The 16,836-nt window shown below is 42.4% G+C and overlaps 1 protein-coding gene across 1 annotated transcript in view; it reads left to right on the top strand.

The window, feature by feature from the left end:
* The first annotated feature begins 438 nt into the window (after positions 1–438).
* LOC142399457 (homer protein homolog 3-like) overlaps positions 439–16,836 on the top strand; it is a 34,354-nt gene continuing 17,956 nt past the window's right edge. Inside the window, exons 1-4 of the mRNA XM_075484149.1 lie at positions 439–520; positions 686–734; positions 7,902–8,058; positions 11,778–11,909. Of these exons, the coding sequence (XP_075340264.1) occupies positions 712–734; positions 7,902–8,058; positions 11,778–11,909 (312 nt within the window). The 5' untranslated portion in view covers positions 439–520; positions 686–711. The remainder of the gene's footprint in view (positions 521–685; positions 735–7,901; positions 8,059–11,777; positions 11,910–16,836) is intronic.

The raw sequence follows: 16,836 nt of genomic DNA, 5'->3' as shown, positions 1-16,836 counted from the left end.
CAGCATACACACATGGGGACGCAGAGGCTGCAGGCAGATTGACACACTTTCCGTCACTCACTGCCACTTGCAGCTGGAGCGGCTGTTCGGAAGCTGCGTTGCCAGCAGGCGGATAGCCGTCCGGATGAAAAGCTGAAGCTGGAGAGGAAAAACAAAGGCGTCTGGCACCAGGACAAGGTTATAAAGAGGTAACAAATAGCACCTACGACGACTTTGGCCAGACAGAGATGGACTTGTGCCGGTCTGCGCTCACTTCAGTCATCCAGGTCAACAGCTCCGGGTTGTGACTCCGGGTTTCGCAGAGCCGGCAGGAGAGCAACGGGGCTGACGATCGTCGGGCTGCCGCAGCAGCCTGTGTGTGGAGTCTTGCAGTGAAACCCCCACCCCCCCGGAGAATAAAACGGGATTAAAGCATCTGGTGGTTCAGGCTGAAGGATAGAAACACCTGCCTGGGACACAGGCAGTTGCAGCGTGGAAATATTGTCAGATAACACTTAACCAGGTTTCAAAGCGAAATGGGGTAAGTGATTATATTCATATGGCATAGAATTAAATCAAGTAGAACTTGAGAGCTGAAACTATTTGCTAAAGCATGGAACAAACTCTCAAGTTATTTATTCCATGCTGTGATTTGCATAAATAAATGTGTCTCAGGTTAAAGATTCAACTCTCCCTCTTTTTGTAGAAAAGAAGTCTCCATCACTTTGTAAGATGTTTTCTCACCACAGAGAAAGGTAGGAACACTTTGAGTGTGAACATTTACCTGCTGACTGCCCCTTGTGCTTTTTCTTGTTTTGTAAATTGACATTTGGATTTGCGGTAGCTGTTGCTTAGACATCTTCGTTTGAGAACAAGAGAAAGTTGTACTAATCATATTTCGATAGTTGACCACTGTAGTAGCGCTGTGAATCAAAAGCGGTTCTCAGCTGCTGATGTCAGCTTTGAAGCATATCTGGCACTATTTTATTTTCCCTTTCCCCTTGAAACGATCTGTTCCATTCAGGCTTATGCAAGATAGATAGATAGATAGATAGATAGATAGATAGATAGATAGATAGATAGATAGATAGATAGATAGATAGATAGATAGATAGATAGATAGATATCTGCCAGAAGAATACCACAGAAACTTTAGCAAGGAAATTATTATTTTTACAAACCCTTGTGATTTAAGAATCTGACCTCAGATATTTTTGATCAGTTTATGAAGTTAACCTTTCATCTTTCACCCTACTTTTTTTTTAACCATTTCAACGACCTGTTTGACCTGCACTATAGAAGCAAGTGTTACAGTGTATTGTGTTTGAAGAGAATACCCTGAGTTGAATTAAGCCGGTGTAGAAAATGGACGGAATATTTAAGGTTACATTTTTCTTTGCCTAATCCCATAATCTTGTGAATATTTGAAAAGATAAATCCTGGTAATGGCTTTTAAAAGGATGCCTTTATTCCAAATTAAAATGAAGATAGGAGGAAAATAACAATCACACAGACTTACGCAGTTGTTTGCATGAGGGGCTGCAATTTTTCATTCTTTTGTATATTTGTAAAGAAACACTTATCAGTGATGTTTCAATCATGCTTTGTCAGTGTTTTTTTTTTTTTTAATCCAGTGTGTGAGTGCTAATCTGACATAGGAGAGCCATGATTTGCCACACACAATGAGCTGGCTGCTGACTGAAATCAGATGTGGTAAATTTGTTCCTAATGGAATACTTTGACTATATGGTTGCATAGAGTCTCTTTGCTTTGTTAAATAGCAGAAACACTACATAATAGAATCCTAATAGTCTACATACATAATAGTAGATTTCTTTAATTTATTAATCAGTCTTTATAGTGTTCACTAACTGTATGAAAAGATTTGGACGGATGTGATCAGATGGTGGCAGGAGTAACCCCAGGAAGTAGATTGTGAATATTGTATATTGTGGTAGGAATTAGTGGGATTCATCTTCAGGTACAGCTCTGACCTCTAACCAGGCTTTCTTATTATGCTCAAAAAACAGATTTAGTAGGCATCATCAATCTGCTAAGGATGGAGGTCGATTAACAGAATGGGACTGCATATGATTAAATCAAAGCATGACCACATACACTATTTTGAACCACCAGAATGGGACAAGAAGTAAGGGTTTACACACACACACACACACACACACACACACACACACACGCATGGAGGCAGTCATCCACCGTTGGTCTGTTTGACTTCTGGTTGCTCATGCATGCAAAGTAATTCACATTGCCCTGCTGGATGCCAGTAGATGCTAGATATTTTTGCAGAGATGCACATTACCTCAGGCAAGGCTAAAGACTGGCAGTGTTGGGCAACATTAGTACCTACTCAGGGTGGGGCCTTCCATCCTGCTTTTGTATTGCCCCTCTGCACAGCACAGGAATGTGAGAGAAGCTAGAATATACTGTATTTTCTATCGTGTAACCTCAGTGTGGTGGTATATGAGCCTAAAGGCAAATCACTTTCTAAACATGGTCAGGTTTTGTTTAATGTTGTTAGTTATTCTTTTTATTCACATAAACTTGAACTTGAGTAATCCTTATTTTGGGTTAGGGTTTGTCTCCTAGAGCAGGGGTTCCGAAACTTTTCCATGCCAAGGCCCCCCAAACAGTATTAGCTTCTGGCTGGGGACCCCCTTTGCAAACCACAGACAATGCTACAAAATATTTAAAAAAACATCAACTTTTAGAACGTATTTTCTTTCTTTTATTCACGGACAGTAGCTCGCTGTGTGAATGCAGCCTGACTAAATGCTCTTCTTTACGTCTGAAGAAGTCGACCGTTTTTTCGGACTCTGCCGGATGTTTTTGTATCAAGTAACGCTGAAGTTTCGAAGGTTTTAAACACTCATTTGAGAGGGTCTCCAGACAGAGGACGCCATTTTTCTGTATGTCTGTAAAGCCACACTTAATGTATGCTGCATCATATTTTCTAATTTTAGTTGGCCAGTTCTTTCAGTCTCTTCCTGGTCAAAAATCTGTCCATTTTGGCTAGCTACCTACACGCTAGCTTGAGGAGCAGAGCAGCTTGAGAACAGGCGCAAACCGCCAGGTCTATGATGTTTTGACTGGCAGCCAATCAGAAAGACAAGCATGGCAAATAACATTTCGATATGATATATTATTATAAATTGTATTTTACAATACTGATTAAATAAATTTGACAATTTTTTATAATGATGTTTAAAAAAAATTAAATTCTATTTTTTTATTTTTTTATTTTTTTCTTATCTTCACTCCAATTTTCTGAGGCCCCCCTAGCGCCCCCTGGCGGCCCCCACTTTGAAAACCACTGTCCTAGAGGATGATGTGAGTGGAAAAAGCAGGTACTGGTCTGTATGTGTAGGTTTCCTGTAAACCTCAGTGTTAAAACTTCTGTCCTCTTCAATGTACACAGCACAGTCCAAAAAAGGCAGCTTTTGGTCTTTTGCATTTTCCTTCGTGAACTTGGCATTGCTGTCCAACACGTTGATGTGCTCCATGAAAGCCAAACTCAAGAGAGTTTTGATATTGATCCAGGTGTCGTCCACATACCTGAACCAGTGGCTTGGTGCTGTTCCTTTGTATGAGCTCAGTGCTTTCCTTTCCACTTTCTCCATATGAAGATGAGCCCCAACGTGGCACACTGGAGATCCCATGGCACAGTCGTGCTTCTGTCTGTAGAGACAGTCGGTAGGTGAAGTCGGTGGTGGAGAGGCAGGGGTTCAACAGGACACTGATCTGATCAGGAGTGAAGTTGGTTTTATCATTCAGTGAGTCATCTTGCTGCAGCCGTTTTCCTGACAGTCTCCGCTGCTGCTGAAATCGTTATGCAGGTAAAAAACGAGGTCTCATCAAAGGACAAGATGGTTTCACTTGGGGACAGTTTTGGGTGTTGGATCTTCTTCACAAAGTCTGTGGAGTTCTGTATGGGATGTGGAGTGTTTCCTACCCATTGTGGGGCAATAAAGGGAAATCTAATCTAATCTAATCTACCTGGGGCGCTAAAATGGAAGCAAGGCGTTTGACAATGTTATAGGTGACTGAGTCAATGCTGTTGATAATGGGTCTGAGTGGAACTCCCTCCTTGTGCACGGTGATGCACGGTGTGGCCTCCCCAGGGTAAAGTCTGTGGTAGAAAGAGCAATCAGTAACTTTTTCCTTTTCCAGGTCTTGATCTGTGACTTTCTTCTGATATATGTTTGTAGGGTCCCTCTTCAGGGCCTCGTAGGTGGTGTTATCACTCAGCAATGTTGTTAGTTTTCTGTGATAATCAGCTGTGTTGAGAAACACAATGTGTCTTTCCTCGTCTGCTGGCAAAATGGTGATGTTTTGGTCTCTGCTGAGGGATGGGTCCTTTCCTGTGGTATGAGGTTTGGGGGGAGGACTTTTAGCACTGGAGGGGGCTGTTACTACCTTCATTAGTAGCTGTTTTGCTTCTGCCTCAGAGATTTTGTCATTCCAAATGGCAGATTCAGTAGCTGGAATGAGGTCCACCACTGGCAGTTGGTGTGAGGAAATGTCAAAATTGAGTCTTTAGGCTAACACATCATTTTCTGGTTGGGTGAGGTCCCTATCTGATATGTTCTTCACTCAGTGGTCTTAAAATTTTTGTCAAGTCATGTGCATTGATGGTAAAATGGACCTGTCTTTTTCTTTTGTTAAGAAGCTGGTTTTGAGCCTTCGACATTATCTGTTCTGCTCTGTAACCTCTGATAAGCTGCTAAACCGTCCACTGATGGGGATGACTCTGTGTTTTCTGCAGCTTCATTTAAAGCACAGGTGGTTCCTCTTGTCTGCAAGCTTTCTTGACAGCTTTTCATACTCCCAAAATGCAAGGCAATATGTCGATGAAGACTCTCAGTAATCCAGGTCATGGTAATCATAAGAACTTGAATGAGGGCAACTGGACTTCTTCTTGGATCTTGAAGACATTTCACCTAAATTTCATCCAAAAGGCGTCTTCAGTTCTAAACTAGATAGTGGGGAGTATCAGCTTATAAGCACATGGAGACCCATTCTGGTGGTTCAAAATAGTGTATGCAGACCGCATATGTGACATTTGAACCATTTAAAAAGAAAGCCAGAGTACAGATTTAAACCCTATTCTTAACAGGGGCTGCCTACACCCCAGTGTCCTCTCCCAGTCAAACTTCAGATCAGTTTATCAGTGGCTAGGGATTACTGTGAGACAAGAAGAATTATAGCATATAGTTATCATGTTGTTTGAATTCTCCTGTTAAAATGATTATGTTCGGTCAGTCCTTGAAACATTACATGATTTGAATTGGCTTGAATTGGATTGAATATTTTGAAGTATCTTGAGATGACATTTGTTTTAATTTGGCACTATATGAATAAAATTTTAATTGAATTGAAGAGATCATCTTATAACGAATGCTCAGAGACACGATTATTGGATTTGTGTTTCTAATAGGGTCAGATATATTTGCACAATGAGTGGCAAAAATATTGTTCCATTGGGAGTAGCCACATCATTTTACAATTAGGCATTTGAGACGTGTCCTGGTTTTTATCATTTCATGATTTAATATTCTCTTATATTTTAAGTTAGCAGCATCTTGAAATACTTTTCTTTATTATTATTTAGCATTCCTCTATTTTTCATACTTACCTAACCTAACCTAACCCTCAGGGTTGTGGTGGGGATGGAGTATATCCCAGCTGCCACTGGGCGAGAGGTGTCCATCACAGGGCCACACACACACTCACTGACAAACAAACATGCACACTCACTCCTGGGGCAGATTTAATCACCAATTAAGCTAACATACATGTTTTTGGACGATGGGAGGAAGCCAGAGTACCTGGAGCACAGGGAGATTCAAACCAGGCGAGGCAACAGTACTAACCACCACACCACCGTGCAGCCAGTCAGAGATGAAAGTTACATTTATATTTATTATATAAATTCAGGGCTGGGCAACAATTAAAATTTTTAATCTAATTAATCACATGATTTCGCTGATTAATCATGATTAATCGCATTTGTACGCAAAATCCCAAAATGAATTCAAAATAGTGTATAGCTTTCAGCATTTAGTTTTATTTTAAATGTGCTGCCATATAAATGAAAGTGCCATAACATTTGTTGTGCAAACACACTTTTAACATCAGCATCTTTATGTAGTTTTTATGTAGAAGCCTTGCTCCACTGTCTGTTTCCTTGAATGACTTTCTGGTATCAATTGTGTGTTTTGCCTTTAAGTGATATTTTAGACTGGAACTACTACGGTGAGAGACAATTCAACTTGGCAGTGTTTACAGATTAAGATCAGATCAGATTTATTGTCAAGCATGCATACACACGAAATTTGTCCTCCGCTTTTAACCCATCTAGGTTGACACACAAGCACATCCAACCTGGAGCAGTGGACTGACACCCCTCCAGCTGTCAGTTCCACCAATCTTTTTTTTTGAGTGGCGAGAGTGGAAATTGAACCACCATCCTTTCAGTTATTGGACGACCGACTCTAACCCCTGAGCCACAGCCACCGACGGATTTTGGTTCTGTCGACTCCGCCGTCTGGAAGAACTTTAAAATGAAAATGGCCGAGTAAAAGTTCCGTACCCTTCTCCATGTTTGGTGGATCCACCGATTACTTTCTTTTCCGGTTCCACAGCAGACAGCAGCAGACTTTTACAAAATAAAAGCCTGTGAGCAACAGACTTTTACAATAATAAAATAAATAATAAAACAGGGGTGATCCGTGGCGTAGTGGGTTGAGCAGGCGCCCCATGTACAAGAGGCTATAGTCCTCGCTGCAGCTGGCCCCGGTTCAAGTCGGGCAGCCCTGTGCTGCATGTCGTTCCCCCTCTCTCTGCCCCCTGCTTCCTGTCTATCTGAACTTTCTTATCCATTAAAGCAGTGTTTCCCAACCCTGGTCCTCAAGGCACACTGCCCTGCATGTTTTCCATGTTTCCCTGCTCCAGCACACCTGATTCAAATAATTGGGTCAGGTCTTAAAGCTCTCCAGAAGGCTGAGGACGACCCATTCATTTGAATCAGGTGTGCTGGAGCAGGGAAACATGGAAAACATGCAGGGCAGTGTGCCTTGAGGACCAGGGTTGGGAAACACTGCATTAAAGGCACAAAAGCCCCCCAAATTTTTTTTTAAAAACCTGCGTTAATGCGCAATAAAATATTTATCGGTGTTAAACAATTAACGAGTTAACACGATAATAACGAGTTAACTTGCCCAGCCCTATATATTAAAACATGTTTTGATAGAAAAACAGCCATTTTTTTAAACCTTTTGTAAGACAAAGAACAAAGCTGTAAATGAACAACCTGGACTTTATTTAAGAGATATTGAAGAGAAAAAGAGTTAAAAGAGGGGAAGACCTTCAGCATTTTTTTACTGTTCACAGCGTTGAAGTGTCAGGCATCCTTCAGTCCAAAGCTCAATTCCCCTCCCCTGCATGTGTAGACAAAGACAAATTATAGTAGTCCAGTTAAACTGCCAGGTGGAACTGGACTGCATGTAACTGTACTGAGGGTGTTCAAGTCAACACAATTTGACTCAGACAGGAAAAAGCATAACCGAAAGTCAAAGGATGCTTTAAATCTGCCACTGGATCGCAGAGCAGGAAACAGATGTGTGCCATTATGAAGGATTTTCTTTGTTAGGCAAGAGAGACTGTGACTTAACAGCATGGAGTAATAGTGGATTTTAAAAGGTGTTTTCAATGTTTGACTGCTCATATCATCTGCAAAAATACATTTTACTTTATGCATTTGGCTAAAAGTACTGTGAATTATATTAAGCTCTCTATGTCATAACCACCCAAAGTTTGCAGAGGGATTTCAGCTTTGATTTTTATCTTGTAAAGAAAAAAAAAATCTAACAGAATCTTGCCATCCTTCCTGTTTCCTTCTACAGGGAGCAGCCAATCTTCAGCACCCGTGCCCATGTTTTCCAGATCGACCCCACCACCAAGAGGAACTGGATACCTGCTAGCAAGCATGCTGTCACAGTGTCTTTCTTCTATGATGCCAACCGCAATGTCTACCGTATCATTAGCGTGGGTGGGACTAAAGTGAGTGCATTGAAAATAGTTGAAAAAACACCACATTAAAATGGACACAATGCATTTTCAAAAACTGTCTGTTAAATAATCATATATACATTATCACACACCTACGGTCTTAATTGTGTGGTGACACTCGTGGCTTCTCAACAAATCAGCATCTAGAGCTTCTTTCCTTCTGGGATTTAAATTACGAGGAAGAGGTCACATGGGGGGGAGGGGAAGGTCTTCTTAACACCTAGTATGACCCACATTTCTGCCTCCCAGAAGGCAGTGCGGGGAGCCAGATAGTCGCTCATTGCCCCAATCCTGCCAGGACTGATGTTGGACTCCACGCAAATCTTCACTGCTGCTGTAATCATCCAATATCTTATGTAAAACATGTCACAGCAGAGTGTAGAGTTAATTTAATAATTTCATGTAGGGGTAAGAATGAAAAAAAACTGTATTTGTCATATAGTTACATACACATACTGGGATTTTAAATCTGTTCCATTATGGTAACACTGAAGATGATGTAGTAAAACAGGCCATCATTTATTTTTTTCTCTTGTACAAACAGGTGGCTTTGGCCACTTCCCTCAGAAGGATTTGATGAACCTGGTTAACATTGTTGTGATGGTGCATTTGCTGTCCTCTTGGAAGAATAAGAATTGTTTCATGTTCATTATGATGTCATTTTCTAAAAAACAAGACTCAACGAAAAGGGGCTTGAAAATAGCTCGTTGCCAAGAATCCAAGTGGAGAGTTTATTGTCAGAATAAGCACAGCTTTTTTTCAAATGTGAAAAATTAGGTTATCCAGTCATTTAGTATTCTAATTTTTATGGAAACAAATAATCAAAATCCAAAAATCTCAACCTCTTGCCATCAGGCAGATCAGGAGGCAAGGCAAGTTTATTTGTAGAGCACAATTCGTACACAAGGCAATTCAAAGTGCTTTACAGCTAAATAAAATCACAAGAAGGCAAATAAAATCATTCGAAAAAACACAAAAAATAATCATTAATTAATTAAATTAAAAGCGAAGAGTGCAGATAAAATACCTTCAGGTGTCATATCCACAGCTAAATAGAACTGTTTTCAACCTGGATTTAAACATTGTCAGAGTTGAGGCCTGTCTCACATCTTCTGGAAGACCGTTCCAGATGTTAGGAGCATAAAAGTGAAATGCAGCCTCACCTTGTTTAGTCCTGACTCTGGGCACCAGCAGGAGACCCCTCCCTGAGGTTCTCAGAGCCCGAGTTGGTTCATATGGCTCTAACATGTCAGAGATGTACTTTGGCACTCGACCATGAGGAGACTTGTACACAAGCAGAGCTGTTTTAAAGTCTATTCTCTGAGCGACAGGAAGCCAGTGCAGAGACTTGAGCACTGGACTGATATGGTCGTGTTTCCTGGTTCTAGTCAGGACTCGAGCAGCAGCATTCTGGATGTACTGCAGCTGTCTTACAGCCCGTTTAGAGCCCAGTGAGCAGGCCGTTACAGTAGTCTAACCTGCTGGAGACAAACGCATGGATCAGTCTTTCTAAGTCTGGTTTAGACACTATTCCTTTGATTCTGGCAATGTTTTTTAGATGGTAAAAAGCTGCTGATGTTACTGATTTAATGTGGCTGTTAAAGTTCAGGTCTGAGTCAAATATAACCCCTAGAATTCTAACTTGATCATTAGGTTTTAGAGAGAGAGTCTCAAGGTGACTGATAACACTTTCTCTTTGTTTCTGTGGGCCACAGACAATGATTTCAGTTTTGTCTGAGTTTAGCTGGATAAAATTGTTTTGCATCCACACACCGATCTGTTCGATGCAGTGACACAATGTATCTACAGGCCCGTGTTCTCCTGCCGTCAGTGACACGTAGATCTGAGTGTCATCTGCATAGTTGTGGTAGGACACATTATAGTTGCGTATTAGCTGGCCTAGTGGAAGCATGTACAGATTGAACAATACGGGTCCCAGGATTGACCCCTGGGGAACCCCACAGGTCATAGCCATTTGGTCTGAGACACAGTTACCAATTTCAACAAAATATTTCCTGTCCTCCAGATAGGACTTGAACCAGTTTAAAGCACAACTAGAAATTTCCTTCCAGTCTTCTAACCTCTGTAATAAGATCGCATGGTCAACTGTGTCAAAGGCAGCACTCAGGTCCAGTAGAACCAAGATTGAGACTCTGCCTGCGTCTGTGTTCAGGCGGATGTCGTTTTTCACTTTGATCAGAGCTGTCTCGGTGTTGTGGTGGGGCCTAAAGCCTGATTGGAAAGTATCAAAAGCATTGTTAGACAGGAGAAGGTCACTAAGCTGTTGGTATACAACTTTTTCTAAGACTTTGCCCAAGAATGGCAGGTTTGATATGGGCCGGTAGTTGTTCAGTACTGTGGCATCAAGACTGCTCTTCTTTTGAAGAGGCTTAATGACAGCAGCTTTTAAGACCTTTGAAAATGTTGCAGTCTGGAGTGAGATGTTAACTAGATGAGTGAGTTGGTAACAAATGGTAACAAACTGCTCAGCACAGACTTTAGAAATCTAGTGGGCAACTCGTCAAGGCAGCACGTTGATGGACTCAGACTGCAGATGATCTCTTCGACTGTTTTGTCAGTAACAGGTGAAATGTGTCAGCTCTAGGTGTCTAGCTGGCTTCAGAGTAGTTATTTGTGTTGTGGAAATTATTGCATTTTTAATGCCTTGAACTTTGTCATTAAAGAATATTGCAAACTCAATACACTTGGATGTAGAAATGAGTTCTAAAGGCAGTGAAACTGGAGGGTTTGTTAATCTGTTTACTGTAGCAAACAGGACACGAGAGTTGTTACTGCAGTTTTTGATGATTTCAGAAAAATAACTCTCCCTTGTTCTACGCAAAGTCTGGTTGAACACACATAGCTTTTCTTTGTAAGTCTCATAATGGACCTGGAGCTTTGACATGCGCCATTTCCGTTCGGCTCTCCGGCGCTCCCTTTTCTGTGCCCTGACCGACTCTTCTTTCCTCCATGGCGCCCTTTGCCTACTTTCAACCATTCTAACCTTGACGGGAGCAATGGTATCCAAAACATTTAAGAGACTTGATGTGTAAGAGTTCAACAGATCATCAACATTAGAACACGGGGTGTTCTCAAACCTAATCATTTCCATAAACTGTGTCCCTGTGCTGTCATTTATGAGTCTTCCCTGAACAACTGCAGACCCAGCTGCTGGTTTGGGTGTAACAGACAGGTCAAAGAAAACACAAAAATGATCAGATAAAGCAACATTGACGACATCCACATTTGAAACAACAACACCCATTGAAATGAGCACATCTAGAGTCTGCTCCCTGCTGTGGGTGGGCTCAGTCACATGCTGAGTTAGATCAAACATTTCAAGGACAGCAGTGACTTTAGCTTGCTTGTTATGTGCTTCATCCACATGCACATTCAAGTCCCCTGTTATGACTAAACAGGTAAAAGCAGTGCACACAATTGAAAATAGTTCAGTAAAAGTATCCGGAGCTTATTAAAGTTGGTGGTAAATATGAATGTCTAAACAAAAATTTGAAGACAGTCGTTCAATAATAGATGAATACAAAGCTAAAATGTAATTGTTCTCTCAAAAGCATCTGTTGTTCAAAGCCTAATTTCACTAATCCAAAATTTAAAAGAATCGACAAAATGTTTGGTTGAAATGTTTAGTTGTCATCTTTTTTATTCACCTGCATCGATGTGCACAACTTAATTTTGTTTTTCATCTGCAGGCAATTATCAACTGCTCCATTACCCCCAGCATGACATTCACTAAGACGTCCCAAAAGTTTGGTCAGTGGGCTGACAGCAGGGCCAACACTGTCTACGGTCTGGGCTTTGCCACTGAGCAGCAACTGCATCAGGTAAAGTAAACCAAACTAAACCAAAAGTAAACTAACACTTTCTGGGAGTTTGTTCCAGACATGTGGCGCACAGAAGCTGAATGCAGCTTCTCCATGTCTGGTTCTGACTCTGGGAACAGATAAAAGACTGGATCCAGATGACCTGAGGGGTCTGGAAGGTTCATACTGGATCAGGAGGTCACTGATGTATTTCGGTCCTAGACGATTCAGAGCTGTATAGACCAGCACCAGAACTTTAAAGTCTATCCTCTGATGGACAGGCAACCAGTGTAAAGACCTCAGAGCTGGACTAATGTGGTCCACTTTTTTGGTCTTAGTGAGAACTCGAGCAGCTGGAGTTGTCTAACTGACTTTTTAGGTAGACCTGTAAAGATGCTGTTACAGTAATCAAGCCTACTAAAGATGAATGCATGGACTAGATTTTCCAGGTCCTGCTGAGACATCAGATCCTTTAACTTTGATATATTCTTAAGGTGATAGTAGGCTGATTTTGTTATTGCCTTAATGTGTTTTTCCAAATTTAGGTCTGAGTCCATCACTACACCCAGATTTCTGGCCTGGTTGGTAGTTTTTAGGTGTATAGATTGAAGCTCTTTGGTGACCTGTAATCGTTTCTCTTTGGCTCCAAAGACAATTACCTCAGTTTTGTTTTTTTTTTAGCTGGAGAAAGTTGTGGCACATCCAGTCATTAATCTCCTCAATGCATTTACCAAGAGCCTGTACAGGGCCTCGGCCTCCTGGTGACATTGTATTGTATATCTGAGTGTCATCTGCATAGCTATGGTAGTTTATTCTGTTGTTTTTTATAATCTGTGCCAGTGGGAGCATGTAGATCTTAAACAGAAGAGGTCCCAGGATGGAACCTTGCGGAACTCCACATGTGATTCTTGTCTGCTCAGATGTAAAGTTACCTATTGATACAAAGTACTTCCTGTTCTCTAAGTATGTTTTGAACCAGTTTAGTACAGTTCCAGAAAGACCCGCCCAGTTCTCCAGTAGTTTGAGTAATATATTGTGGTCAACAGTATCAAATGCAGCACTGAGATCCAGTAAAACTTAGACTGACATTTTTCCATCGTCTGTATTCAGACATATGTCATTAAACACTTTGGTCAGAGCAGTCTCAGTGCTGTGGTGCTATCTAACACCTGACTGGAAGGTATCATAGCGTTATTTTGTGTTAAAAAGTAATTAAGCTGTTGAAAAACCGCTTTTTCAATGATCTTACTTAAAAATGGGAGACTTGAGATGGGCCTGTATGTGTTCATTTGTGCCTTGTCAAGGTTATCTTTTTTCAGCAGAGGTTTAATAACAGCTGTTTTTAGTGGCTCTGGTAACACACCTGACATTAAGGACAAATTCACGATCAGTAACAGGTCTGACTCTAAAATCTTTGAGACCCTTTTGAAAAAAGCTGTTAGAAGGATGTCTAAACAGCAAGAGGAGGAGTTTAGCTGACGTAAGATGTCCTCCAGGTCTTTGCTGTTAATGGGTTGGAACTGTGTCATGGTGTTTAAACGGTTTTTTTTGTGGAGACGGTACATATGCTGAACCTGCTGCTGATGTACCAACTGCTTGTCTAATATTTTGGATTTTGTCTGTGAAGAATTTGGCAAAGTCATTGCAGGCCATGGTTGAATGAAGTTCAGTTGCCACTAACACAGGAGGGTTTGTTAGCCTGTCAACTGTAGCAAATAATGCCCGAGCATTATGACTGTTTTTGGTGATGATGTCAGAGAAGTAGGGCTTTCTTGCATTCCTCAGTTGTAAATTATAAGAGTGACGTTTCTCTTAATAGATGTTATAATGAACCTGGAGATTTGTTTTTCTCCATCTGCGCTCAGCTTTCCGACTATCTTTTCCCATTTTTCGCCATGTGGAATTTTGCCATGGAGACTTCTTCCTTCCAGAGATAACCTTCACCTTAATGGGAGCAATAGCATCCATAACATTTAACATTTTAGCATTGAAGCTGCAGACGAGCTCATTGACTGAACCCCCGGACAGGGCAGGTGTTTAAGACCTGCTTAAAGATCTCACTACTGTTTTCAGTTATACACCATTTTGAGATCACTGCTGTTGAGACATTTGCGTGCACTGAAATCGTACTCTCAAAGAAAACACAGGTATGATCAGACAGGCCCACATCAGACACAGTAACCTTTGAAATGCTCAGACCCTTAAGCACCGTTTCCACTATGCAGTCCGGTACGGGTCGGTTCAAAACAGTTCGCTTATTTCAGTGTTTCCACTACCACGAAAGCGTACCGGTTCCATGGTACCCGTTACCATTTTTGTAACCATTCTGCTTGGGGTACCTAGCACACAGGACCGGTTCCAGGCTCTGCTCTCCGTTGTTGGTGAGGAGGCTGTGCAGCGGGAGCTCGATGGCGCTGTGCCAAACAAAAAAAGTTTTCCAGCTGATTGCCGCAAAAATGCCAGAGTGGTTTCAACCGGACCGCGAGCCAGTGTCGCATTAAGCTGAAGAAGCTTCAGAGCGATCGACGTAGTGACGCTTCGGCACGCACTCCGCCCACCCCTGAGGGTCCCCTTTGTACAGGGGGAACGCAAAGCTGACCCCAAAGCGACCCGACCCGTACCAATACGAAGTGACCCGAACCGTACTGACAGTGGAAACGAGGCTTTACTGATCTTTAATGCCTCGTTTCCACTGTCAGTACGGCAAATAACAGCAAATAACAAATGACATCCATAATTTTGAACCTCCTCCAAGCTTCTTCAGCTTAATGCGACACTGGCTCGCGGTCGGGTTGAAACCACTCTCTGCCATTTTTGCCATCAGCTGGAAAACTTTTTCGTTTGGCACAGCGCCATCGAGCTCCCGCTGCACAGCCTCCTCACCAACAACGGAGAGCAGAGCCTGGAACCGGTCCTGTGTGCTAGGTACCCCAAGAGAAGGGTTACAGACATGGTAACGGGTTCCATGGGACGCTTTCGTGGTAATGGAAACACTGAAATAAGCAAACCGTGCCGACCCGACCCGTACCGGACTACATAGTGGAAACGCGGCTTAAGTATAGGGTGTGCGCCCTATTATGCTGAGTCAGCCCAAAGTTGTCCAGAGTGTTACTCAGGTCTTTAGTCTCTTTGTCCTGAGGGTTGTCCACATGGATGTTAAAATCACCAACAATAATTACACAGTCAAAATCAACACAGATCATAGAGAGCAGTTCACTGAGGTCATCAAAAAAGTCTGCACAGTATTTGGGGGGCCTGTAAACATTCAGAAACAGGACTCTGGATGAGGCCTTCAGCTGTACAGCCATATGTTCAAAGGCCTGAAAACTTCCAGGAGATAACTGCTTACAGTGAAATGATTCATTAAATAAGACTGCCCCCCCTCCTCCTCTCCTGTTCACACTGGCCTCGCTGATAAAACTGTAACCAGGAGGGGTCAACTCAATGAGAACAGCAGCACTGTTATTTTGGTCTAACCAAGTTTCAGTTAAAAACATAAAATCCAGGGTGTGCTTCAGTGATAAAATCATTAATTAAAAATGTTTTCCCAGCTAAAGACCTAACATTTAATAAAGCCAACTTAAGTGTTTTAGAGGTATTATTTGCCCCCTCGTGTTTGGGACCAGTCTGTGGCACACAAGGTATGTTTACTTTATTTAAAGATCTTTTAGAGTGCAACTCTCTGTGTTTTGACTGGGCCACATTTCTCCTTCTGTCACCTAAAAGTACAGAAATTTTAAAACCTTCTAATAAACAGGGTCCCAGCTTGTCCTGGGAAAAGTCACAACTGCCATAATCCTCGCAGCCCGGACCCCCCGCACATCACACATCAGACTGCGGAGACAGAACATGATGGCGGCGTGGAGGGACAGGAGGGGGTGGGGCTGGGCGCCGTTGCTTCGGCTGCTCTGCTAGGGGAGGGGCTCGGTGGCGAACCTTTAGCCGCTCTGGTGGGGGGTTTATGGGGGACAAAAAAGGGATTGGGCTGGGGGGTAGATCTGAGCCCAGCGTTGACCCGCTCCATCATCTGCTCAGTGAAATACAGGTGAGAGGAGAAGGGAGAAAGGGAGGGTGAGGAGCACGATGACCTGTCAGGGGTTTGGGGGCCTGGGGAAGGTCCTGGTCCCTGGTCATCGGTGCTGTTGAGAGGGTTGGGGGCAAATAAGGACCCCTCTTCTTGCCTCTGATGTCTCTCCTTTACGAAGCTCTTCTCGGGTGGGGGCAGATGGAGTTCCTCCTCAAGGTTTCTGCTGGGCTTTGTTTGTTCCTCTCTATGAGATAACTCCTCGTTTATCTCAGTCTTGGCACAGAGTACAGATGGATGACGTAGGAAGTAAAATATGTTGGAGGTGAACAGTTTCACCCCTGTCTTGTTAAAATTAAATCCATTTGCCTTAAAAAGATGCCTGCGTTCCCAAAAAATGTTAAAATTATTAATAAAATGCACTGAGTGGTCAGCACATGCCGATAAAAGCCATTTATTCAGTGTCAACAACCTGCTGAATCTTTCCTCTCCTCCTCTGACGGGTGGTACAGGTCCACTGATGAATACAGCTGCATTCAGCGAGCTCACTGTGTTTAATAATCCAACAAAGTCCCGTTTCAGAACCTCAGATTGTTGCTTGGACACATCGTTTGACCCTGTATGCAGAACGATGTTTGTCACAGTTGGATATTCATCTGCAATTTCAGGAATTCTCTCCTTCATATCGTTGACCATATCCCTTGGAAAGCAGAGGACTTTAGTGTGCTTACCGCACATCCTTTGTACATCATTTACGGCAGAGTCACCCACAATCAGAGTTTCAGGCCCAGCCTTTAGCTTTCCCTGTGGCCTTTTACTTTTTGACAGGTTTTCAGTCCTTGCCTTGCTGCTTTGGGATGGATGGTCATCCAATAGAGATCCAGAGTGCTTCGATAGTGGAGCAAATCTGTTCTGCAGTTTCAC

Source organism: Odontesthes bonariensis, chromosome 14, assembly GCF_027942865.1.
Source record: "Odontesthes bonariensis isolate fOdoBon6 chromosome 14, fOdoBon6.hap1, whole genome shotgun sequence".
In the NCBI taxonomy this organism is placed as follows: domain Eukaryota; kingdom Metazoa; phylum Chordata; class Actinopteri; order Atheriniformes; family Atherinopsidae; genus Odontesthes; species Odontesthes bonariensis.
This window is presented reverse-complemented; position numbering and strand designations above follow the sequence as displayed.